At 38.0% G+C, this 25754-nt stretch overlaps 1 protein-coding gene across 4 annotated transcripts in view; it reads right to left on the reverse strand.

Moving 5' to 3' along the window:
• ADAMTS20 (ADAM metallopeptidase with thrombospondin type 1 motif 20) overlaps positions 1–25754 on the reverse strand; it is a 170606-nt gene that overhangs the window by 18430 nt on the left and 126422 nt on the right. For 3 of the 4 annotated variants that reach the window (XM_021090843.1, NM_001257275.1, XM_021090845.1), the window contains 8 exon segments: positions 18199–18366; positions 11415–11588; positions 11007–11177; positions 6974–7174; positions 6109–6238; positions 5496–5590; positions 5312–5406; positions 4660–4793 (listed from right to left, as the gene is read on the reverse strand). In XM_021090843.1, the coding sequence (XP_020946502.1) occupies positions 4660–4793; positions 5312–5406; positions 5496–5590; positions 6109–6238; positions 6974–7174; positions 11007–11177; positions 11415–11588; positions 18199–18366 (1168 nt within the window). 4 annotated transcript variants of the gene reach the window in all.

The raw sequence follows: 25754 nt of genomic DNA on the forward strand, positions 1-25754 counted from the left end.
CATAGATCAGGCTCTCAAATTTTTCTTTAATATAAAAAATTCATATCACAAATAGCCCTTAAAAATGTCAGGGATATCTATAACTAATCCAGATGCTTTAAATACTAAATAAATGCTTTATTATATTTTATATCATAGTGAATACCTAAAATATATAAAGTAAGGTCAAGGAACAAAATTACAGAGAAGAAACGTTATTTAAGGATAAATAAATTATGACAACACGAGTGCTAATAGAGAGTATACATACTGATTCATTTAGGAATTCAAAAACAACCAGCTAAAAAGGGTGCTATTTTCTTTGATTTCTTATATTATTGCATTATATTATTATTTCATTTTTTTCCTACTTTTGCTAAAATCATTAGCAAAATTTCTTGAGTGGCAATAATGCTGAGGGTTCTATATAAAGTATCAAAAAATAGTCATTGGCCAAAAAATAGGTTGGGAGGAAGTCTAAAGGTCAGCTGATCCAATCACTTATTCATGCTTGAAACGCTTAAATAATATCCCAACAAATGCTCATCCATTCAGTGGCTCTCGTCCCCCCTAATGTTGTTTCAAATACTTCACTTTTCAAGAGGACAGCAAGATCACTGTGTGCCCCCATGATGATGTCAGTTCCCTACAGGCAACACCCAAATCATTGTTTATGGAAACATGTATCATATATCCAAGGGCAGTTTCCAAACCCAGGAGGCCTTCAGTGGTATGCCAGAGTCAACTTGTACCAAATCATGAGAACCAATCATATGCATCTCTTCCCAACTCCATGTACAATGACTTCAGGTTGGTAGCTGAAAACTGGTCATGGTGGTAATACACACATCATGGAAATTGGCAAATACTATGAATCAGACTTTTTTTTTTGGTCGTGAAGATCTGGTTGTTGAACATTTACCCGCACACCACTGGTTATACATGGTACTTAGGGTTAGCCTGGGCAAACAGACAAAATTTTCAAATTATCCTTTGCTCCTAGTGCCTCCACCCTTACCTGGATAATCCACTGATAGCGCTGACTTAACATGCTTAAAGCTACATGCATTACCTTTTTATCCAAACACATTCCCCTCCCCCTGCTATATTTCTCACTTCATTGAGCTATATCACCATCCACCTGGTTATTTTGGAAATCTTTTAAATATCCCATGTCACAAATCCCCATGGTCCTTCTGCTGGAAAATCACAGAGTGTACCTCTTTACTATGTTGCTCAGGCTCTCTATTGTGAACCACGTCCCTCATTTAGGTCTTCATCATTTTCCATCTGCATTATTACAATAGTTTCCTAATTATCTTCATGGATGAAATTGTTCTCCTCCCAACTGTGTCTGTTCCCTCCCTTGCTTGTGCTTTTATTCCAAAGGTCCCCATAACTTAGAAGATAAATCCAACTGTGCATTTTAGTATGTATTGTTCTTCATTCTCTGCTTTCTGGGAACTTATGTAATAAGCTGCACCCCCCCCACACACCTGCCAACCTGATTTCAATTTATATTTAGACAAAATTGTTTCATCTCTGATGGAACCAAGATGCTTCACCATTTCAGGTTTGTCTTCCCAGTGTCTCCTTCTGAAACTCCTCTCCTCCACTTTGGTTATTTCAAATTTGTCTTCAAAATTTCCTCAAGACAGACAGCTCCTTGAAACAAGCTGAAGACTTTTATTCAGCAAATATTTCTTTAGAACTTATTATGAATTGAGCATTATTATAAGTACTGTATGAGCCAAATAGTGGATGAAACAGGGGCTGATAGAAATTGCATACTACCTGAGAGAGACAGGTAACAGAGTAGATACTATCATATGTTACAGGTGACAATTGCTATAGCAAAAAAATAATAATAAAGCCAGAAAAGGATGGGGAAAAAGGGAGTTTAGGCGGAGAGTGGTCAGGACGAATTCACTGGGAAGGTGTATTTGAACAGAGACCCAAAAGAAATTAAGGGGTAAACCCAACAGATGACTATGGGACAGTTGTTCTGGGAAAATAGAATAGAAAATACAAAGGCCTCAAGGCGGGGCGGGGGTATGCCTGATGTATTCAAGGAATAGCAAAGGGATAAGTGTGTGTCTGAAGCAGATGGTGCAGGAGAAGAGTGTGGAAAGGAGGAGCAGAAAGACATGCTGAGTTTTATTGACAATTGGCAAGATTTTCAACTCTGTTATGAGTTCAATGGGAAATGTTTGAAGAGTTATGAGCAGAAGTTGGGGTTGTTTTAAAAAAAGATGAAATGAGATAATGTATAAAACATGGCATGGCTTATGTTTTATGGGATCGCTCTGGCTTCTCCACTGAAAAGAGAATCTAGGTCAGGAGTGGGGAGAAAGGTGAAATGAAACTGGAGTGCTACCAGAGTAAACAGGAATACCAGCTGACAAGCATAATAATCCAAGTGAAAAAAAAATTATATGGACTGGGATCAAGGTGGTAGCAAAAGAAGTAATGAGAAGGTAGTTTTGCCAATTGTCTTAGTTCAAGCTGCTATAACAAACTATCGTAAACTGGGTGGTTTAGACAACAGAAACATTTTTTGTAGATCTAGAAGCTGAAAACATGTACCAATATGGTACAGTTTTGGTGGAAGCCCCCTTGCTGGCTTTCAGATGGTTATCTTCGTTCTATGTCCTCACATGGCAGAGAGAGAGGGAGCGCTCTGGCGTCTTCTCCTCTTTTGATAAGGGCATTAATCTTATGAAGAGGGCCCCACCCTTAGGAGCTAACCCTAACCTAATAATCTCCCTAGGACCAAGCACCATACATTGGGGATTAAGACTTCATCAGATGAATTTGGGGGGGAGGAGCACAATATAATCTATAGCAGTATGTATGCTGAAGATTCACCTGACAGAATTTGATGATGGATGGCATGTAGGTGTGAGAGAAAGGGAGGAGTTAAAGACGTGGCTATGTTTCAGCAAGAATAGCCAGGAGATTATAGTTGCCATTTACTGAAATGGTAAAGATTTGGGTAGAAGGAGTGGTTGTGAATAAACACTGAAAATTCAGCTCTGGATACATTGCCTGATGCCTATTAGACATGCGTGTGGCTATGTGCAGTAGAGAGTTGAATCTTGGAATTATTCGGGGTAGCAGCCCAAATTGGAAATAATACATTTGGGACTGTCATTTAATATATGACAGTGGCGTAGGCCGGCGGCTACAGCTCCAATTGGACCCTTAGCCTGGGAACCTCCAAATACCATGGGTGCAGCCCTAGAAAGACAAAAATAAAAATAAAAAATTATATCTCAATCCTAACTCCTCTGGAAAAAAAAGGGGGTGGGGGAGAAGGAAAGAAAGTGTGGGGAAAAGGAAGAAAAAAAACCTGAGAGGCATCTCATTTTAGACATAAGGGAATTCAGGCTTGACAAGATATGTTCAAGGTCATGTGACTGAACATATGGTGAATGGATGCAGAAAATTTACACTCAGACAGTCTAACTTGAGTTTATGATCATAATCATAACAGCATAATGCTTCCCCACTGCAGTAACGGTGGCTGTTTAGTAAGTAGCCACTATTACTGACTACAACCATAGTTCCTTCATATATCTCTGTGATTTAGAGATTATATATTCCTGCATTCATTGTCTCAACAAACATTTTTTTGTCTTTTTTTTTTTTTAGGGCCTCACCCACAGCATTTGGGGGTTCCCAGGCTAGGGGGTCAAATTGGACCTACAGCTGCTAGCCTACCCCACAGCCACAGCAATGGCAGATCCTAGCCATGTCTGAGACCTACACTGCAGCTCTTGGCAACAGCAGATCCTTAATCCACTGAACAAGGCCAGGAATCATGCCTGCATTCTCATAGATCCTAGTCAGATTTGTTTCTGCTGAGCCACGAGGGGATCTCCTCAACAAACATTTTTGTTTGTTTGTTTTATTTTATGGTTTATGCACTGTGCTAGGCACTGGTGATTCAATTGTAATTTACAGTTTCTGCTTCTGAAGTGAACTTTCTGCCTTCTATTTCACTTTGTAACTTCCAGGATGGCAGGCTACCTGATGCTCAAAGGACATTAGTTTCCATAAATACATTTTGACTTGACTGGACTATAAATCTTCTCAGAAAGGCAGCAGGCTCACAATCTGGGATCTGTGAATGAGACTTTATCTCCACCCAATGCCAGTTACTAACTGTATGAATTGGAACAAGTCACTTAAGCTTCTACAAGTGCATCTTAATGTCATCACTTGCAGCAATGTGGTGCAAGACTGCCTTACCTAGCACAGGGTTGTTAAAAAGACTGAAGGAGGCAAAGCATAAGAAAGCACTTGACAATCTGTAACCCACAACTAATGTTCATTATTACTTTAAGCCCTCACAAAAAATAAAAGCTTATATAATCACATTGAGGATATTAACTCCCTTACTTTTAAAGTAATTTAAGGATTTTAAGGTAGAGGGTTATATCTTGGAAAGGCAGTATTTTTACTCTCTTTCTAATGACATTTTTATTACAGTTTTCATGGTCTGTGTCATTGTATTGGAAAACTACAACTAATAACTTTAATTTTTTTGAAGTAATTATTGTACAATGCTAGTCCCTTCCCTATACCTTGCCTACCATATACACAAGATAGCATACTGTTAGACTTGCATTAGCAAATAGAGGCTTTTCATTTTACAAGTAGAGATTAGGCACTTACTTTTAATTTGCATGGAAATGAGATCAATTCTTATTTTGCTGAAAACAGTGTGTCCAGCAGCCAAGTAGTCATTTTTACACTCACAATCTTGCCTCCTACTTCCATTAAAAGGACATTCATATGGATTTTGTAGTCTGTAACAAGATTAGAATATTTTTATCATATACAGTTTTTAGACCACAATGTGGATAAATGGTCCACTGTGTAAGTCGGAAAACAAAAGATCTCTTCAATATTATAGTGTCTACAAGTTAAACATGAAAGAAGCAAAAATTGCTTGAGGTTAATATACAAAATAATCAATGGGAAATTCAATATCAGTTTGTGGAAAAATAATTCAGCTGCAGTTCTCCTACCTTTTGTTACTGGAATTAATATGATTTCTATGAAAATATACACAGGTCTTAAAATCTTCCCTCCTTGGTCCCACTGCTCACCCACAGTATCCTTCTTAGTCAGTCTCTTTGAGAGTGCATGTTAATACCCAAATCCTTATTACTGAACAGGCATAAACAGCATCTGGCTTGGGTCCTAATACATCCTAAATTGCTTATCCCACTATGAACTATTCAAGTACCACCCTGAACTCTGGAACATCTAAATCTCCTACGGACCATCAAAATGCAAAGACAAGCTAAAACACAGCTCATACCTAAAGCCATACACTTCAGAAAAGTTGTCTTCTTCACCTTTGACCAATGATATATATTCCTTGGGATTCTCCAAGTGCATACCTGCACAATAGATCTGAGGAGAAATGCAAATATCTAGAAAAGCTTTTTCCAAAGTCATCAATCCTAAATGTTAAAATTAAGTAGGAAGTGTTTTCATAATACCTTTATTATTTTTCCTTTAATGTTAAGGTAATAGTCACCATCCTTGGCACTGCTGTTTTTCACTTGGATTTCTTTGCAGGTGGTAAATGTCTTACCTGTAAGGACAAGTGCATACGATTTATCAACAATGAACAAATTACAAATACAACATGAATTAAACTCAATCACACAAATATTGTCATACTCAAAAAAAAAAGACCCTTAATTTTGTGGAGTGTATGACTATTCCAAATAATTATTTTCAAAAGTTAATTAAGGAGTTCCCATCGTGGCTCAGTGGTTAATGAATCCGACTAGGAACCATGAGATTGAAGGTTCAATCCCTGGCCTTGCTCAGTGGGTTAAGGATCTGGCATTACCATGAGCTGTGGTGTAGGCTGCAGATGCAGCTTGGATCCCACGTGGCTGTGGTTCTGGTGTAGGCCAGCCAGCTGCAGCTCTAATTCGACCCCTAGCCTGGGAACTTCCATGTGCCGTGGGAGTGGCCCTAGAAATGGCAAAAAGACAAAACAAAACAAAACAAAAAACCAACCAACCAAACAAACAAAAAAGTTAATTAAAAGTTCTTAGGAACACTTAGGTACTAGGTAGATTTTTGAAGTCTATTACTTACAGTCATTGACATAACATTTCTTTTGAGCATCTGGTTTTAAATGCTTTAAACATAAGTCACTGGACCAACCATTTTCGGCCATACATTCCACTCTTCTCTCCATTACTCCAACTCCACAAGTCACAGAGCACTGGAAACAGAATAAAGTTTGAAGTTAAAGTATATAATGGATAATAGGTATATAATAGGTAAGAAAAAAATACATATTGCCTCCTCTCAAACCAGGTCCTTTTGGAACAAACTGAGGATTGATAGTGGTTAGAATTACTGCAGATACAAAAATATCCTGAAGGCTGGACAATCACAGATGGGAGTAATCCTTAGGAGACCGAATCTATTATTTCTGTTACTGGCTTCTTTCCATTTATTTTGTATAGTTATCTCAGCAGTATATTGTAAATACTTGATAAATATTTGTTGATGGTTATTCAGACTACTGAGATTTTTCTCATTATTAAATGCTAAGTTTAAAGAAGCAATATTTACTTGCTTTCTGTCAGTTAAACTGGAAATGGAATATGGAATATGGTGCTCATAACTTGTATAACTCACCTATTAGATTTATTTACTTTTTCACTTAACCAATAAATATTTCTTACACATCTACTCAAAATGCAAGTCACTGTGCCAGGCTCTCTGAACAAGAGATATAAGTATTAGTTATGATCCCTGCTTAAAGCAGGTTATAGCCAACACAGGAAGAGAGATGAGATATTTATACCCATAACTGATAAAGTGATTGTTAGCAATAGGGGCATGAGACAACTCTGATAACTAGTTAGACATGCAGATTACAAGGCATCCCACAACTAGAAAGTCTCATTCGGAAGACTGACTGAATATAAATTCATAGCTATATACTGACCTTGCTCCATTTTCCAACTTTCCAAGTGGCCATATGCAAACACGTTCTAAAATTGCATTTGTAAACCTGAGGGGAAGGCAGCACAGGGCATTCTCGATAGTCTACAGGCCACAGCTGATGAACCTTATATTTTTCAGTAGATTGGATCCCAATGCAATATGTAATCCTTTGTCGGTAACTAAATCCACAGTTACCTGCACACTGAAAAATACACTGTTACAAGGGGAGAAGATACTGCCCTTAAACTTAACTGGGGCCCACTACTTGTCAGGTGCTTAATATATATTATGTTTTTGTTATCCTCACAATAATCGTATTTATTAGCCTCATCCACAGATGGGTAAACAAAGGTTCAGAGACATTAGACAACTTTTCCGGAGTTGTACCAGTGAATGGAAGGGATCCAGATTCAGGATAGATTGTTGAGCTGCAGTGTTTATGGTTTCTTTTGTGGGTTGTAATACTAAACGGATAGCTTAATTGGAGGAAAATTTACCTCCTAGAAGCACAACTTTGGAGAAATGAAACATATCAATGATTCTTACCCAGAATAAAGGACATTTATTAGTCTTAATATACTAGTAACCATATATAAGTTTATCATACATTTATCTTTATACATATAATGTGATGGGTGCTACCATTTGGATAGAATATTTAAGTGATTTAGATATAAATTAAAGGTCCAGGCCAAAAATGGGCAAATTTCCGATTCCAGGAAAAAGGAGTAACAAGGAATAGAGTTACCTTCTAAACCAAAGCAATCAGAACACCTGGACAAAAGAGATAAAGCAATGGCTCTTCAGACACTGGACACTAGGCAATGAAGAATAGGATCCCCGAGAGGTAAAAACAAAAATATAACCATATAAATGACAGTTTCCAGGTCTTGGAACAAGGAAAGGAACCCTAAAGGGATGGCAACATTCTGACCAGTGCACACATATATGTGAAGATGCCAAGTGCGGCCAAAGAAGAATGAATTAGAAGACATACAAATCAGTGTGTCTGGCACTCACGCAGATGTATTGTGTCTTTTCTTTCATTTAGACTGGAAAACCTTATACGCATGCAGTAATAGATAAAATGCTCAAAAGGGCCTTGCCACAGTAGAGGGGGATAGCTAACCCTAGATTAAATAATGCACAGGTCTCACATTAAAAATCTTAAGAGCTAGACAAAAAGAGATTAAACTGCTTATGGACAAAATAATTGCATTCCAGAACAAAGCTCAAAATACATATAGGAATAAAAATTCTCGGGTAGTCAACAAAGTAAAATTCATGATGTCTTCTAGCCACAGCAGTCAGATAAGAAAAAGAGACAAAACCATTCAAACTGGAAAGGAAGTAGCAAAACCATCACTATTTGCAATCGACATGATATTAGACATAGAAAACTCTAAACACTTCACCAAAAACTGTTAAAACTAATAAATGAATTATTAGTGATAGGATACAAAATCAATATACATAAATCTATTGCATTTCTATACACTAATAACAAACTATCAAAAAGAGAATTGTTAAAAACCATTCCGTTTACAACTGCATCAAAATTAATAAAATGCCTGGAATAAATTTAAACAAGGAAGTGAAAAACCTGTACTCTGCAAACTGTAAGATACTGACAAAAGAAACCAAAGAGTACACAAATAAATTAGAAAGATAATTTGCATTCATGGATTGGAACCATTAACTTTGTTAAAATGCCCATACTGGAGTTCCTACTGCTGCACAGTGGGTTATGAATCTGACTTGCAGTAGCGTGGATCACTATGCAGGCATGGGTTTGATTCCCAACCTGGTGCAAGAGGTTAAAGGATCCAGCGTTGGAGTTCCCGTCGTGGCTCAGTGGTTAACGAACACGACTAGCATAAATGACAGAGTTTGATCTCTGGCCTCGCTCAGTGGGTTATGGATCTGGCATTGGTTGCCATGAGCTGTGGCGTAGGTTGCAGAGGAGGCTTGGCTCCTGCGTTGCTGTGGCTATAGGGTAGGCCTGCCGCTACAGCTCCATATGCCGCTAATGCAGCCCTACAAGACAGAAAGACCAAAAAAAAAAAAAAAAGAAAGAAAAAAAAAAAAGAAAGGGATCCACTTGTATTCAATTCCTGGCCTGGGAACTTCCATATGAGTGCTGGAAAAAATGTCCATACAACCCAAAGCAATCTATAGATTTAATGCAATCCCTATCAAAATACCAATGGCATTTTTCACAGAACTAGAATAAAGAGTTCTAAAATTTGAGTGGAACTACAAAAGGCCTGGAATAGCCAAAGAAATCTTACGGAAAAAAACAAAAAAGCTGTAGGTACGATGGTTTTTTATTCCAATCTATGCTATAGAGTTGTAGTAATCAAAAACAGTATGGTAGTGACATGTAGATGAACGGTACAGAATAGAAAGCCCAGAAATAAACCCATTCTTATATGTTCAATTAATCTACCAAAAAAAATCTAAGAATATGCAATAGGAAAAAAACAGTGTCATCAATAAATGGTGTTGGGAAAATTGGACAGCTACATGTGCAAAAGTGAAACCGGATGACTTTCTTACACTATATACAAAAATAAACTCAAAATGACTAAAAATTTAAACGTAAGGCTTGAAAACTTAAAATTCCTGAAAGAAAATATAGGTAATATGTTCTTTCACACCAGTCTTAGCAGTATTTTTTTTTTTTTTGTATACATCTTCTTAGGCAAGGACAGCAAAAGCGAAAACAAATGCGACCACATCACTATAAAAATCTTTTGCCCAGCAAAGGAGACTGTCAACAAAATGTTATTTGCAAATATATTGCCTAGTGAATGAGACAATATATTTGCAAATAACATATCTGATAAGGAGTTAATATCCAAAATATGTAAAGAACTCACACAACTAAATATCCAAAAAAGCAAACAACTCAGTTAAAAAAATAGGCAGAGGAACCCAATAGGTATTTTTCCAAGGAGGACATTCAGATGGCTCACAGACACATGAAAAAATGCTATTACTGATCATCAAGGAAATTCACTCAAAACGATGATATCACCTCACTCTTGTCAGAATGGCTATGATCAGAACAATTATAGTGTTGGCTGAGATGTGGAAAGAAGGTAACACTCTTACACTGCTGGTAGAGATATAAATTGGTACAGCCGCTGCGAAAACATTATGGAGTTTCCTCAGAAACTCTAACTAGAACTACCATATAATCCAACAAAAGTCCACTTCTGGATATCTTCCTGAAGAAAACAAAAACACTAATTTAAAAATATATATGCCCCCCAATATTCACTGTAGCATTAATTACAACATCCAAAGTATGGAAGCAAGCTAAGTTTCCATAAATAGAGGAACAGATAAAGAAGATTATCTATCTATCTATCTATCTATCTATCTATCTATCTATCTATCTATCCATCCATCTATCTATCATACATCTTAAACTTACACAGTGCCATGTGTCACTATATCTCAATAAAACCGTAAGATTTTTTTTTCTCTTTTTTTTTCTTTTTAGGGCCACACCCATGGCATATGGAAGTTCCTAGGCTAGAGGTCGAATCAGCTGCAGCTGCTGCCCTACGCCACAGCCACAGCAACGTGGGATCCAAGCCACATCTGTGACTTACACCACAGCTCACAGTAACAGATCATTAACCCACTGAGTGAGGCCAAGTATCAAAAGTGCATCATCCTTATGGATACTAGTTGGGTTCATAACCCACTGAGCCACAATGGGAACTCCCAGGAAAAAAAATTTAAGCAGCCAACTATGCAAGGACAGATGCCAAACTGTTCCTGGTAGTTGGTTTCACAGTTGCCACCACCTGGCACTCCAGAACTGCACCAGAGTTTAGCTTACATGTCACTTGGACTCTACTTGCACCGTCCATCTGCCAGCAGTTTTATTCCTTAGATGGATATGCACAGCATTATTTGCTTCCATGTTCAAATTCAGAACCAGTTTCAACAGGGTCAGATTTGAGACCCAGTTGTATTTTCCAGGAGCGAAAATTCTCAACGTCCTTTCTTTGCCTTACCTGCGATGAGTCTCCTGTTACCACAATATACTTGCAGGGAGGATTTCCGCACCGTTTGATTGAAAGAGGTCGGGTTAAAGGATCACAGAAACTTTCGTTCACTTGAAGGTTTCGTGCATCCACGCACCTCACCTGCCGACGCGTCTCTCTTTGCTTACATGATGTTGAACACTAGAAACACAAGGACAAAACGAAGAACACGTTCTTTTATTGAAGCATTGTCTTTGGATGTTTACTGGTCAGTACTCACATACAGGAGTTCTTCTGTGGCTCAGTTGGTTAAGGATCCTGTGTTGTCCCTGCAGCAGCTCGGGGTGCTGCTGTGGCCCAGGTTCAATCCCTGGCCCGGGAACTTCTGCATGCCAGGGGCACAGCCAAAAAATAAATAAACAAACATTCAGTACTCACATCGAGCCACCCTCCTGCCACCCACTGGTACTGTATGCAGTCCTGATGCCAACATTGTCTCTGAAAATAAGGCCGTGTGGAGCGATCACACTTTTCTTCTGCCACCCGACCAACGCCTCGCAGTCTGCAATACACATCCCTTTGCTGAAGTCCAGAGCCGCAGGTCACAGAGCACTACCAAGAAGCCCAAACAATTTGAATAATTAATTCACAAATACCAAATTATGTAAAAATTGCAAAATAGAGTCATGACCTACTTTCTTGTTTCTTTTCAACATAACCTGATATTATATCATACATTGGCTAGAAAGCACATGCAAGAAGTATTTTTGACATTGTCTGGTCTGGAGCATTTATACAAATATACAAATAGATTTTCTTTATTTTGCAACACCTATTCAAGCTTTACAGTAATTATGACCATTTCTCTGTCCGAATTGATAAAGTTTTCTTCTGACTTAAGCATACTTCCTATCTATAAAAACGTACCACTCAATCTAACTATTCTAATAACCACACTGCTTAAAAATATTTAAATTCTAACTCTGCATGCCTAATCTCCATCAAAGAAACAACAATCTTGGAGCCCCGTCATGGCTCAGCAGAACCAAATCTGACTAGTATCCATGAGGATGCAGGTTCGATGCCTGGTCTTGCTCAGTGGGTTAAGGATCCAGCATTGCCTTGAGCTGTGGTATAGATCGTGAGTTGCTGTGGCTTGATGTAGGCCAGGGGCTACAGCTCCGATTTGACCCCTCGCCTGGGAACCTCTATATGCTGCAGGTACGGGCCTAAAAAAACAAAAAAAAGAAAAAAAAAAAAAAAAGAAAAGAAAAGAAACAATAATCTCCAAGTGTGTGCTATGTTCGTCTTTAAAGTATAGCCCCTACTACAGCTTGGGGATCCAAATAGTTGCTTATTCATTGATTCATAGGATATACTTCATTGATTGTATTTCAATGGACAAGTATTGGGAAACTATAAGCATACAGTTTACTTTGGTAACCTTCTCTTAACCTCTCCAGGTCTCATTGTTCTTATCTGTACAAAGATTTTGTGCTATTTGTAAAATTTCAAAGAACAATTCCCACACATTTACTCCTGACAACAGCTCTGCAAAGAAGGTACCAGGGCTGAGAGCCTGAGACTCAGAGATGTGAAGTCATTTGCCTGAGCTGCTGCCTTGAGTCAGTGGTGAAGCAGGTTTAAGCCCACTTCTTTCTTTGCCAGACTTTGAGCTCTCAGCATGCTGCCTCTGGGGGTAGAGGAGGTTTTTTCAGCTCTACAGGCCAGATCATAAAACAGCAGAGCTTGACCACCACCGAGAGCTCTGATGCCAACATTAATAAAGTTGGAGAACATCGAGGGGTGTTTATTTAATTTGGGAGCTTGGTCTTTATACTCTGTTATTCCAGAAGGGACTGGAGTTCATATTGAGGAGTAGGTGCGACCTCATTGCTGTTCCCACCTCTGATATTAGGAGGATAAAAACTCAGGTGGTTCACAAAGATCTCTATTTCTGCAGGGTTCCCAGAGTCACTGATTTCTTTTTCCCTAATAATAAATATTTATCTGCAGAACGTAGTTTCACCATGAATTTTTTTAAAAATTCAAAGCCCGCAAAAGCAAGAACTTCCTTCACCTAATAGATTCATGCAGGATTTTGACTCTAAAGGCACGTTCAAAGTTAGTTTTCTATCTTGGGTGTATAAATGGCAATCACTGACTTGAAGAGGATTTTTGTATTTTTTAACGTATGATGAACATTACACATATCTACATACTTATTTTTATGGACCTTGATTTTTATGCTTAAGCAGTTGACTTTTGCTAACTTATGAAATGCTTTCACAAAAAAATACATGGCTCCTTTGTATGGAGACAATAATAACTTGTCTTGCACAGGGCACAGTATTAAGCAATCTAGGACATCACGTTGGAACGTGGTTTAGCTCATCTGAAGCTCATGTGAAAATGGTTATCTTATAAAATAAGGCTCTTTTCAAGGGGAGTAATTTCAGAAATACAAACTATATTTGCAAAATTTCCAATCTCTAAACCTGAAAAAAAATCCTTAAAAAATTCATAAAACACAGCTTAGCAAAGAAGTTCTGTCAAACAAATATAATTTTCTATGGCTCCACAATCCACAGTGGCTTACTAGTCCTTTGACCATAGCACATGTTTAGAAGAATCCACTGAGACCATGAGTAGCTACTACTGTGGACCTTACTCTAAAAAAAAAAAAAAAAAAAAAAAAAAAAAAGACTACAACTTGGGAAAACACAAGTAATATTTGTTTTTCACTTTTTTAGACGTAAGAGTGCAACGGAGTAAACTGATGTGATTTCAGATTTGAACAGAGAAGAGGCAGACCATCTTAAGCATCAAGAAAAATGATAAAGGAAGAGTTAATAGGCAGCCTAGAAATAGAAAGCAGTATTCAGGCACTAGCTAGGAAAGACTGACAAGCAGAGTCACTCAGTCCCAGAGCAAAAGACATCCTCTCTATCCTTGGGCTCCAGCCTGTCCTCCTGGAAGACTCAACCTGGGTGGAAAGATGAAGTGGCTCTGGATCCTTGGGCAGGGGCCAAGGGGCCATGAGGACTTAAGAGTTACTGTCTTTTTTTTTTTTTTTTGGCTGCACCCACAGCATGTGGAAGTTCCCAGGCCAGGGGTCAAACTTATGCCACAGCAGGTCGTGAGCTAGCAAAGTGACAACACCAGATCCTTAACTTGCTGAGCCACATGGAAACTCCAAGAATCACTATCTTTTTAGATTATAAAAGATATATATATATACACACACACACACATCAGGATGTTCTCAAATATAGAGATGCTTATATGTATTTTGGAAATATAGAAAATATGGAATAAGAGAAATATAAAATCACTTAACTATACCAGCATGTAGCACACAGCTTCCAAAAAAACCCTTTTTTTCAGACAAGGGGCTTTGGGAAAGGGTGGTACTAGCTGGTAGATGTGTGTGATTTTGGAACTCTTATGACATTTGGTTCCAGCTATGATCTTAAAATATTAGGAAGAAAATGATGAGTCCCCAAAAAGAGGAACCAAGTAAGTGACTGCTATCAAGTGGCTATAGATTCAATAGGTTTGCATGAGATTCTTTAGGTATCTTTGTAAGCTGTCCAGCAGGTTTGCCAAGACCAAGGGGAGGTGAGGATTCTGGATAATTTTTTTTTTTTCTGAGCATAAAAACTGTGTTAGGATGGCACAGAACTGAACAGATGGGGCCTGGGGTGATAAGGAATCTAACACCAGGCTGGCCTTAAAAACTTAAATTTATAAGTGAAGCTGGTATCTTCAAAACAGGTAAAATTAAGTGAAAACAAAAACAAACAAAAGTTTTGGTTCCAGAAAGGATAAGATGAGGAGTTTTTCTTTTCTTTTTAAATGATTTTAGTATTTCCTTTGCCTCTAAATGTATACATCTGGATCCAAAGGACAAAGGACCCTATATAGCAATGTATGTTCCTGTTTGGCAGCAGTCGTTACAATGCATTACTAAAAAAATGATGTCAAATAACAAATGAAGAATGTTAACTTGAAAACTCATGTGAGTACCTCTGTGGTCACAATTTGCCAAATGAGTCTTTCCATTGGAGGTATAAGGTAAAATAGTAATAAAATAAAATTATTTTATGGCAAACCATTATATTAAAGCAATGTTACCATTTATGCAGTCAGAACAAAGTAGCAACCGGTGATTATTTCGTAACTACCTCTGAAATTACACTTCTGTTGAATATATTATTATACGCAGTGCAGTGACAACCTGCAATTGTTAACTTCATGCGAGTACTTCTTATAGAATAAATCAAAAGCCAGTGACTTCACACGGGGTCATTTGTTTCTGGCAGAGATTCGAGGATTGTGTAGGTGTCTGAAGCTAATTTCTATGACGAGGAAAACCAATTCAAAGAGCAGAAATCCGACTCTGTACAAAAGCATCTGTGTTTTTTACAGTCTTTGCATATTCATATCTGTATCTTAGAAACTCTGAAAATACATTCCTTTAGTGAATCTTATATAATTTCATACTTGGTGGTGAGCCAAGGCCAAGTTGTTAGCACCGTTGATTGATTCATTTTTGTGGGGCTGGAGGGAAGGGTCAGGAAGTGTCCCTCATGAATAATAACCACAGCAGCTGCAGCAGCTGCAAGACAGCACAGGATCCTGGTGGCCAAAAGGCAGAGTCTCCCCATCTCCACTCCCAGTCCCCAGCAGCTCCTGCCTGATGTCAGAAGGAGCAAGTATCTGCCATATGCTGGGTGCAGGGCCTTTAGAGTATTTCTCCCTCTTGGAGAAAACTACTATGCCATTATCCTGACACATCTTTAAAGTAAAGCAAACCCTCACTTTTAGCAAAACCACAATATGACAAATATACATATTAAGAGGTGGCCAGTCTTTTTTTGCAACTAAACCACAGTATTCAAAGTAAGAAGTATTTAGCAATATTCTAAGCCGGATGCAGAGTGAACAAGATAGCCATTGTGTCTAAGAGTCCGTGTCCTGAGATAATGCTGAAGAAATAGGCATGGGTTAGGTTTTAGACTTACCTCCTAAATACAACTTTAGGTCATAGAAGAATGATGAGCTAGAATGGAGTGGTTGCCAAGGAGACTCAAGAGTTACTTTGAAGGAATTGAGAGAAGCTAGGGAGTGGCTAACTGTGGGGAGAAAGGATGGGCCAAATATTTCTTTCTTGAATGATTTAGTAAGTAGTAGTGGCATTCATTAAATAAAATAGGTTAGGAAGTTCTCATCATGGCTCAGAGGTAAGGAACCCAACTAGTATCCATGAAGACTCAGGTTCAATCCCTGGCCTTGCTCAGTGGGTTAAGAATCTGGCGTTGCTGTGAGCTATGGTGTAGGTCACAGAAGCGGCTCAGATCTGGTGTTGCTGTGGCTGTGGTGTAGGCTGGCATCTGCAGCTCTGATTCAACCCCTAGCCTGGGAAGGTGCAGCCCTAAAAAGCAAAAAATATTTTAAAATAAAAAAATAAAACAGGTTAACAGAAATCTTCTAAATCATGAATCATGACCTCTGCTAAAACACAAGAAATAATTGCATTTACCAATATTTGATGCAGAAGCAAATGTTTATATATGTATATGTGTGTGTATATATTTGTTTATTATATGTGTATAATTTGCTTTTTTGTTTTGAGGTGGAAAACAAAGACATGTTTGCTTCTAATTTTCAGTCAGACATGAGCCACATTCCACAATTCTCAGCACCCTAACACTTGATAGAGGTTGCCTCTTCTATACAGAAACCTGAGATGCTCACTCAATTTGGGAGCTTTTTATTCAAAAACAGTGATGCACTGACACTGTCACTTTAAAAGCTGGTGCCCTTCCACCAACATGCCTTTTTCAAGGAGTAAAGATGAAAACTTAGGGGCCCTAGGGAACCCCACTTCTAGCTCCTGTTTGAACCCCTATCTTCCTAACAGGTATAGATCCAACATCGGACAGAGAAAAGGATGCTTCATCAGCTGAAGATGGGTTTCTTTTTCCTACTGTAGGACTAGGTCCTTTAAGAAGTGGCTAAATCTGGACCTAAAGATTATCATACTAAGACAGAGAAAGACAAACATCATATCATATCACTTATATGTGGAATCTAAAAAAAAGGATACCAATGAACTTATTTGCAGAACAGAAAAAGACTCACAGACTTTGAAAACAAACTTACAGTTACCAAAGGGGACAGGTGGGGAGGTGGAATGGACTGGGGGTTTGGGATGGGCCTATGCATACTGAGGTATATGGAATGACTGGCCAACAGGGACCTGCTGTATAGCACAGGGAACTCTACCTAATATTCTGTGATAATCTATATGGGAAAATCATCTGAAAAATAATAGGTGTGTTTATTCATGTATAACATGAGTCACTTTGTTGTACAGCAGAAATGATCACAAGACTGTAAATCAACAACACTTCAATAAAACTTTAAAAATGAGAAAGAAAGAAATGTATAACTACGGTGAGGTAATGCTGGGAGCAGCCAGATAGCTGTGCTGAAAACCTAGCGCCCCTGAGGTCAGGCCTTGGGAAATTATTCTCGTCAACATTACTGGCTTCATTTGTAGCCTTTTCCCTGGCTGGTCTTTGCTTGGCAAGCACATTCAAATGTCTGCTTTCCCCGGTTTGGGTGTGGAGCTTACTTTCCTGAGTGGTGCAGGGAGCAGTCACCCTTCTTTTATAAACTGAGGTCTTAGCCTGGGCCTCTATGTATCAGCTATCACGTTCGCTGAGTCTCTCCAAATGTGTCCACTCTGGCCTCTGACCAGGCCGGGCTCCCCGGTTCTGTCATGTCCTTAACTTTTAAACAGCCTCCAATTACAATCTGTGTGGAACGCACCAGTCCCATTTCCCAAGTTGCAACCTCAGTTCAGTGGAAACAGGCAGTTGCTAAATACCTCATCATATATATTTTACTGTTAGACCACCTGGAATAATATTATAATCATCAGTAGCCTCCTTAGTAGTCGGTAACAGAATTTCTTGTAAAGTTTACAGCCACACCAAAAAAAAGATCAAAGGATTAATTTGTTATTAACTATGAATTTAGCAAATGTGTTAATACTGTACAGTATTCAGAGCATAGTATAAAAAATGTGTAGTAGAATAAAACACATTTAGTGGAGTAAAACTTTCAAGGTTATTTAAAGCATGCAGAATGAATTAAGATTTTTCTTTTTAAAGGCAAAAATGCATATATCGTCATAAAACACCTTACATACCTGCTTCCATCTGTTGGCTTTCCATGAAGGGCATCTGGCAGATCTACAAGCTTTATGAGTTCGGGGTTTCCGTAGATGACTGCAATATTTTTCTTCCAATTTCCCATGGAATCGGTCAACGCAAAGTACCTCACGGTACTTTAAACCTTTACCACAAGAAGCTGAGCACTGGAGAATAAATATGAATATGCTTGATTCATTGTATTTTGACTAATTTTACGGTACCTACAAGAAGTCTAAAACATCATTGCTTTGATATTTTCTTTCTTTAATCTTTAATTAAATCTTTAATCTTTCTTTCTTTTTTTTTGTTTTGTTCTGTTTTGTCTTTTTTTAGGGCCATACCCACAGCACATGGAGGTTCCCAGGCTAGGGGTCAAGTTGGAGCTGTAGCTGCCAGCCTACCCTACAGCCACAACAATGCAAGATCCAAGCCGCATCTGTGACCTACACCACAGCTCATGGCAACGCCAGATTCTTAACCCACTGAGCAAGACCACGTGGATGCTAGTCAGATTCATTTCCGCTGAGCCACAACAGGAACTCCAGACTTTGATATTTCTAATGAGAGAATTTAAAATTTGCTAATCTGCCCAGGTCATTAATTGATGTTGCTATCACAAGATATCCATATATGCTATAAAAAAGTATTGATTACCTACTACATAACAAGCACTCTTCTGGTAAATGCTTTAGATCTTTGAAAGTTAAAAATTATCTTCAGCTAATTCCTGCTATGACACATAATCCAATACAACTTGCTTTCTTTTTTTAATTTTATTTATTATAGTTGAGTATAACTTGCTTTCAATTTTGTATGGTCACCACCTATGCTAACCCCTGTCGACTAAAAAAAAAAAAAAAAACGCAACGTGAAAGTTGAGTTAGGTTTTATTTGGGGTGAAATTAGGACCTAAGCCCTGGAGGCAGCACCTTAGGTAGCCCTGAGAAACTGCTCCGAGGAGGCGAGGGGTGAAGCTAGGAAAAACGAATTTTTGCAACAATGGGGAGGTAGTAGGAACAAAAGATTTATAGGTAACCAGATTGACAGAACATTCACAGAAAACCCTTTCGATGGGGAGACACAAAGGTCTGGGCTTCCTGGAATCACTCCTCTGATAGGCTTTCCTGAGTTCCCTCAGGGCTCATGGGCCCACCCTTGGGAGTGGCTGTTCTCACTGCTGACCTCGACATCTTTTGCTTTGCCCACTAAGGACAGCCCGGGAGGCAGTATTTCAGATGCTGCCCCAAAGAGGAAAGGGGGGGATATGATATAAGTCATAAAGGTGAAGGGGGAGGGCCCTACAGCCATGCACACATTTTGCAGAAGTTTTTGGCTGGTCTCGTGAAGGTGATTACTAGTCATGGACATTAGTCATCTTTGATGGATTTTAGTGTTTTTCTGGATATGAGGAGATGCAAGAATTGGGTTCATAAAATCCTCTCCTGAAAATATCTATTTGAAGGCCTGTTCTTCCAGTTTTCCCAGAGCACAGACGGCCTCACTCCTGGTCTGCACCCTGAGCTCCACTCAGGGGGGTGCTGCAGGTCTGCAGCTGCAGTTGCTCATGCAGTTGCTCCATGTAGAGGCTGATGGCAAGTGCCAGACTTCAGTTCACACCCCATACACTTTGCCACAATGCAAAGTATATTTTGGATGTTAAAAAAAAAACAAAAAAAAAACTCAACATTGGAAACTTTGGTTGAGAAAGAAAAAAAATTTTTTTGGCTGCATCCATGGCATGTGGAAGTTCCTGGGCCAAGGGGAGAATCCACGCCAGAGCAGTAACCTGAGCTGCCACAGTGACAACACAAGATCTTTGACCCACTGAGCCATTGAGGAACTCCCTCAGAAAAAATTAAGGGCAATTCAGTTCAGGTTTGCTTTAAGCATCAGTTTGGAAACTGTGTTTCTTCATCCTCAAGCCTCCAAAATATTTAGTAAAAATCTAAAACCTAAAATCTCTGTAAAGATATAGGGGAAATAATGATTGGACTTCATTTTTTTCAACCAGTTTTCATTTCATGAATGAAGCCAATGCAGAGGAGAGGAAAGGGCCCGGGGCTCTGGCACTGAATACCAGCTGTGCCACTTACTAGCCAGGTGACTTTAAGCGTATTTCATCCTCTGTCCAAGCCACAGTTTCTTCACTTATACAGTGGTGATAATAATGCTTTATCTTCAAGGTACTTATATTCTAAATGACACATACCATCCATAGTTACAGGTTTATTATGAATTTAGCATGGGCTAAAGAATATGAAATGAATGTCTCACCCAGTCCTGTTACACATGTGCTTCCTCAATCAATGCTAGTTTCCTCCTCTACCATTTCCCCGCATAGAGTCTCAGGATGTTGACAATTTTCAGCATGATATATGTACCAGGGAAAAGTCAAACAAAAAAGACATGGATTCCGGACAACTCCTCTCCTTCCTCTGAGACAGCTGCTCACATATGGTTTCGTTTAGAAACATAGACTGGGTTCTGAGAACATTAGATAATATATTATGCATTTTATGTATATTGTGAGTTCAAAGACTTGGACTATCTGCTAATAGACTATAGATGCCCAAACCATTTTAAATTTTAAAAAAGAATAGTTTAGGGAAAATGTACCTTTTTACCTTATCTGCAATATTATATCCCATTTGTGTAGGCAATTAATTGAAGTTGGTGCCTTGATTACTAAGACATTACCGTATCTGAGATGCTCTCTTCCCATGAACACCTATCGCTTTACATCCACTTAGAACACACTTAATGTGTGAATCACTAATGCAGCTCATACACTGTATTATGTACATTCTTTCCTGCTATTGACCTTCTCTTCCAGGTCTTCTTTATGCTCTACTCTTCCTGGCCCCTTATTTTGGGCACCTCCCAGCCTATTTGACTTTACTATTTCTTAAAAAGTATAACATATTTTATACTAAAAAAAAATCACATACTATCGAGTACCAAGCATATATTATCAGGGAGTGTATGTACATGTTCACACATGGGAGAAAGATTTTTTCCCTCAGGTGTCTGTTATTTTTTCTAACTTTTAAATTGTGACCTTTTGAACAAAAGAGCATTCATTACTCCCCACTGATATTCCCTTTTAAAAAGGAATCATTATTGTGAATATTCGTGATATGAGCACCGTTAGTACTTACGGAAGATGGGAAAATATTTACTATTTCAGTCATTCTATGAATAGTAGTGTTTCTACCACATACCAAGAGTAGCATATAAATGTAATTTCATTAAACATCTTTTGACTTTGTCCTTGCTTTATCTTCAAGGTCCTTATACTCTAAATGACACATATCATCAAAGAAAATGAATAATGCCACAGTACATCATAAGTAAAAGTTAAATTCAATAGAGATACGAATAAAAATACTACAAAACCAAGACTTAAATGCCGTTTGCAGCACTGCAGGGCAATGGGGAATCTTGGAAGAGGGACAGTGGTATAACAAAACACACAAGACTCTTTCACATTTAGAAAGTGGGGTTCCACAAGGCACCCTGTTTTGCAGAACCAAGGTGCTGGGCTTTAGCCCACATGACTTTTATTATGGAAGGTGCCCTATGTAGATTAGTGAGCAGGAACAGGCAAAGGCGGTGACAAAGACAAAGCTACCTCTTAGTGAATAACAAAGGAAAGTATTAGCACTGGTGCATACCTCTAGGGCATAGGGCATAGTGCTGCTGCTTATAGAATAGCATAGTTTATGCATAACTCCCTTATTTTATCTTTGAAGGAGACCCTGTACATTAGAAATCTGCAACAGCAGATGTTTGCCTTCTGCAGAGATCAGCTGTTCAGTGGTCTCCAACACTTAGAAGCCATTAAAATAATATAACAAAAATTATGATTGGATTAAGAAATTCATGAAAAGTGGGCACTTCTCTAGGAGATATTTGCTAAGTACTCAGGGAGAGATGATATTTAAACTCAGTCTTGAAGATGTAGGTTTGTTGATGGACAAAGACAGATGGGCTTATATATTTGTTTGATATGCCTTATCCAGACATTGCCCATGTGTCTCTGTTTTGCAAAATTCTCCTAGTTCTTTTATCAGTTCCAAGAATCCAAGAATCAGGCAGTAAACATGCAGGAAATAATTGATATTTCTGTTAAAAGTGACCAGTTCACTTATGAAACTATGTAACATCGGAGGAGACATTAAACTAAAGATTCTACTTTAGAACTGAACAATACATTTCCTCTGTGAGCAACATCTGTGAATGGAATGTAAGCTCCAACACTGTCTTCAACACCAAAGGTAAGATTAGTCTTCACAATCTCAATAGTGTCTCCTCATCTAATTCGAAATCATCTTTGATTCTTTCTCTTCTTTATTATTCTAATTTGTAACTAAGACTATCGTTAAACATAATTTTAAACGTATTTTTTATTTCTTCTCAAGAACTGACAATGGATCTCTATCGTCTTTAATAGAAAATCAAAATTTATACTCTTCCCCTGTTTTCTTGACCTGCCAAATTTCAGGCAACATACTTTTCCATCTTTATAGTCTGTTACTTTTTTCTCAACACCTAAACTTTGATCTGCTTAGGCTTAATATAATTACTTTCTCTTTAATGTGACATATTCATTCAACAACAGTGCCTAATTCATATTATTTCCTTTTACCTCAGCTAATCACTCCCCTTGGTGCTTTCTAAATAGTATTTAGCCTTAAAGCTCTAAGTCAACCCCATGTCTAGGGTGAATACATACCAATCTTTGACTTCACTGAACTCTTCTGTCTCACTCTGTTTTTAGCACTTCATCGTTTTCTATTTTTATCACATGCTTTATCTATCCAGCCTTCTGGAGGTCAAGGACCTTTCAGATCACCTACATCTCCCACCAAGTGGCAGGTACTATAAACATCAGCTGATTAATAGATGTTGCTCCTAAGTGCAAGCAATTCTTATTTGTTTTTATTAAACTCTAAACCAATTTATTAAAACATTTTACATTCCATGCAATATATTTATTTGTTACTAAACTCAAAGTCTTCTAGGAAAGGTAGACAAAAAGTACAAGATCAAAGAACTGCAAAGGAAAGTATGCTTTGGTTATACTTTTAAAGTAGACCTCTCTTTCTCCAAGATCTGAAGAGGAATAAGTACAGTATTTTATCATGTCTGATGAATTCCATGTGGGGATTTAAGTAAAAGAGAACATGTTATGCAAAGAATTATATTTTAGCTGGAATGAGGCAGTCACAGAATAAATAACTAGTAAAATGCTACCTTCCTTCTCTCAAACCACAGTACATTCGGAGTTGCAAAGTTTCCACAAAATAGCTTATTTGGTAGAGAAACCAAATGGCAACTCTTTCTTCTGAATTATTTTCAGGTTTTTTTTTTTTTTTTTTCAGTTTTGTTTTTCTCTATTTTAAATCTCTAATACCATCCTATTCCCTGGAGGTTTTATTAACGCTGGATAATTTATTTCTAGCATTCTTGTCAAAATTTTTTTCTTTAAAATCACTTGAATCATCCTTGGTTGACAGTCTTACTAAACCCTTCCTGAGATTTTTGCCATGAATATTATGGATTAGTAAGTGCAGGATGCAACCTCCTTCAAAGCGGTGACATTAGATACTAATGACTGGAACTGACTATTCCAATTACTTACGAATATGACTAAGATATGCCTACTTAAGGAAAACAGGGCATTTGAAACAAACGTATACTTTGCAAGCCCTAAAAATGCAATAGAATATCCAGAATTATGCAGGTTGGCTGGCATATTCAGTCCCAAGTTGGAAAGTTGAAATAAATGAGTTCATTCTAACATGATTCACTTTGGAACAAGTCTGTCCTTGTCTTTAACTTGAAGTTGTACGTAATTACAGAATAACATTAGTTTTGATATTTGAGGTGTGGATTATTGCTTTGTTTGTTTATGTGTAAGGATACTACAGAGGCATGAATGAATTGACAGTTTGTGAGAAACTTGATGAATTTAATTCTAGAAACTTAAGTTCCAAATTAAATTAAAATAAGGAAATGAAGTTTACTGACCTCCAGTTTTAGGAAATGGAAGGCCTTGGGGTGTTGCTCATGTGTGTTTGTCTGTGTGAGTGTCTGTATATTAGACTTTCATGAGCTGTTATGGTGATCTAGATCTTTCTTCTTTCTGACAGTCGTTGAAAACACATTGATATGGGGGGAATTAATATGTATCCTAATTAGTAATAAGGTAGCCCTGAAAAGTAACTATTACACTCTTCCTTTGTCATGGATAAACTGCCCTTTATATACCATAAGCTGGGCAACCATAAGTAATTTCTTTAACTTGCTCAACCTCTATTTGTCATATGTAACATTGGTAAAAGAATACATATTTCATATAAATGTCTGGGTAAAGGTAAGGAGAAAGGGACTTTTTTTTTTTTAAAGAGAAAACTTAGAAAACACTAAAAATTTATAATGCTATAGCAAAATGTAAAAACCTATTAAAATTAATAAGAACAGAAAGTTTCCTGCAGAACGTAACACTGATTACATGAAGGACACGCACAAAAATATCTTCCATAATGGAAAAAAGAATATTGTTTCCTAGAAAATAGTCTGCCCATTCCCAGCTCTGGACCTCACACATGTCATTTTCTCCATCCTAACACCTTTCTTCCATTTCATCCCTACAGATTTTTCAAGGCTGAGTTTTAAATCTCATGCCCTCAGCAAAGCCTCCTTCCCTGATGGAAGACATTAACCCAGACTAAATTAGATTTGGCTTTGACAGAGCTTTATTTTTCCCCTCTTTATTTTATTTTATTCTATTTTATTTTATTTTATATTATTTTATTTGCCACCCTGAGGCATATGTAGTTCCTGAGCCAGGGATCAGATCCAAGCCACAGTCATGACCTAAGCTGCAGTGGCAGCAACTCCAGATGTTTGACCCACTGTGCCAGGTGGGGATCAAATCCTTGTCCCAGCACTCCCAAGATGTCACCCATCCCACTGCACCATGCAGGAAATCCTTGACAGAGCTTTTATAATACTTATATATGGTAGTTACCTGTTCCATGTCTCTTTTCCCTGATAAAGAGACCTGGGAGCAGATCTCCTATTGTAGGAGATCATGAAAAATAGAAAGAACCCCAAATCACTTGTTCCTAATTTAATGTGCTATGAACACTCTTCTCAAAGGAAGAAATAATTCCAGTGCACCATTAACCATAGTTCTTCTAAAATAATAGCTATTCCACTGGTGGTCGCACAAGCTGATTTGAGATTGTATGTTTTAAATTTAATGTTTATTTTACGCAGTAGTGACATCTTTAGTTTTAGCTAGATCTATTAAAAAAAAAAAGGGAAAGAGAAAAGAAAAAAATAAATAAAGTTTTGTCTACTGAATAACAAGTGAAATCAGTTGTTAGTGCTAGAGAGGAAACAAATTCAACTGGGAACCATGCAATTGTGGGTTCAATCCCTGGCCTCACTCAGTGGGTTGGGGATCCAGCGTTACCATGAGCTGTGGTGTGGGTCACAGATGTGGCTCGGATCTGGCGTTGCTATGGCTGTGGCATAGGCT

The sequence above is a fragment of the Sus scrofa genome, chromosome 5, assembly GCF_000003025.6.
Source record: "Sus scrofa isolate TJ Tabasco breed Duroc chromosome 5, Sscrofa11.1, whole genome shotgun sequence".
In the NCBI taxonomy this organism is placed as follows: domain Eukaryota; kingdom Metazoa; phylum Chordata; class Mammalia; order Artiodactyla; family Suidae; genus Sus; species Sus scrofa.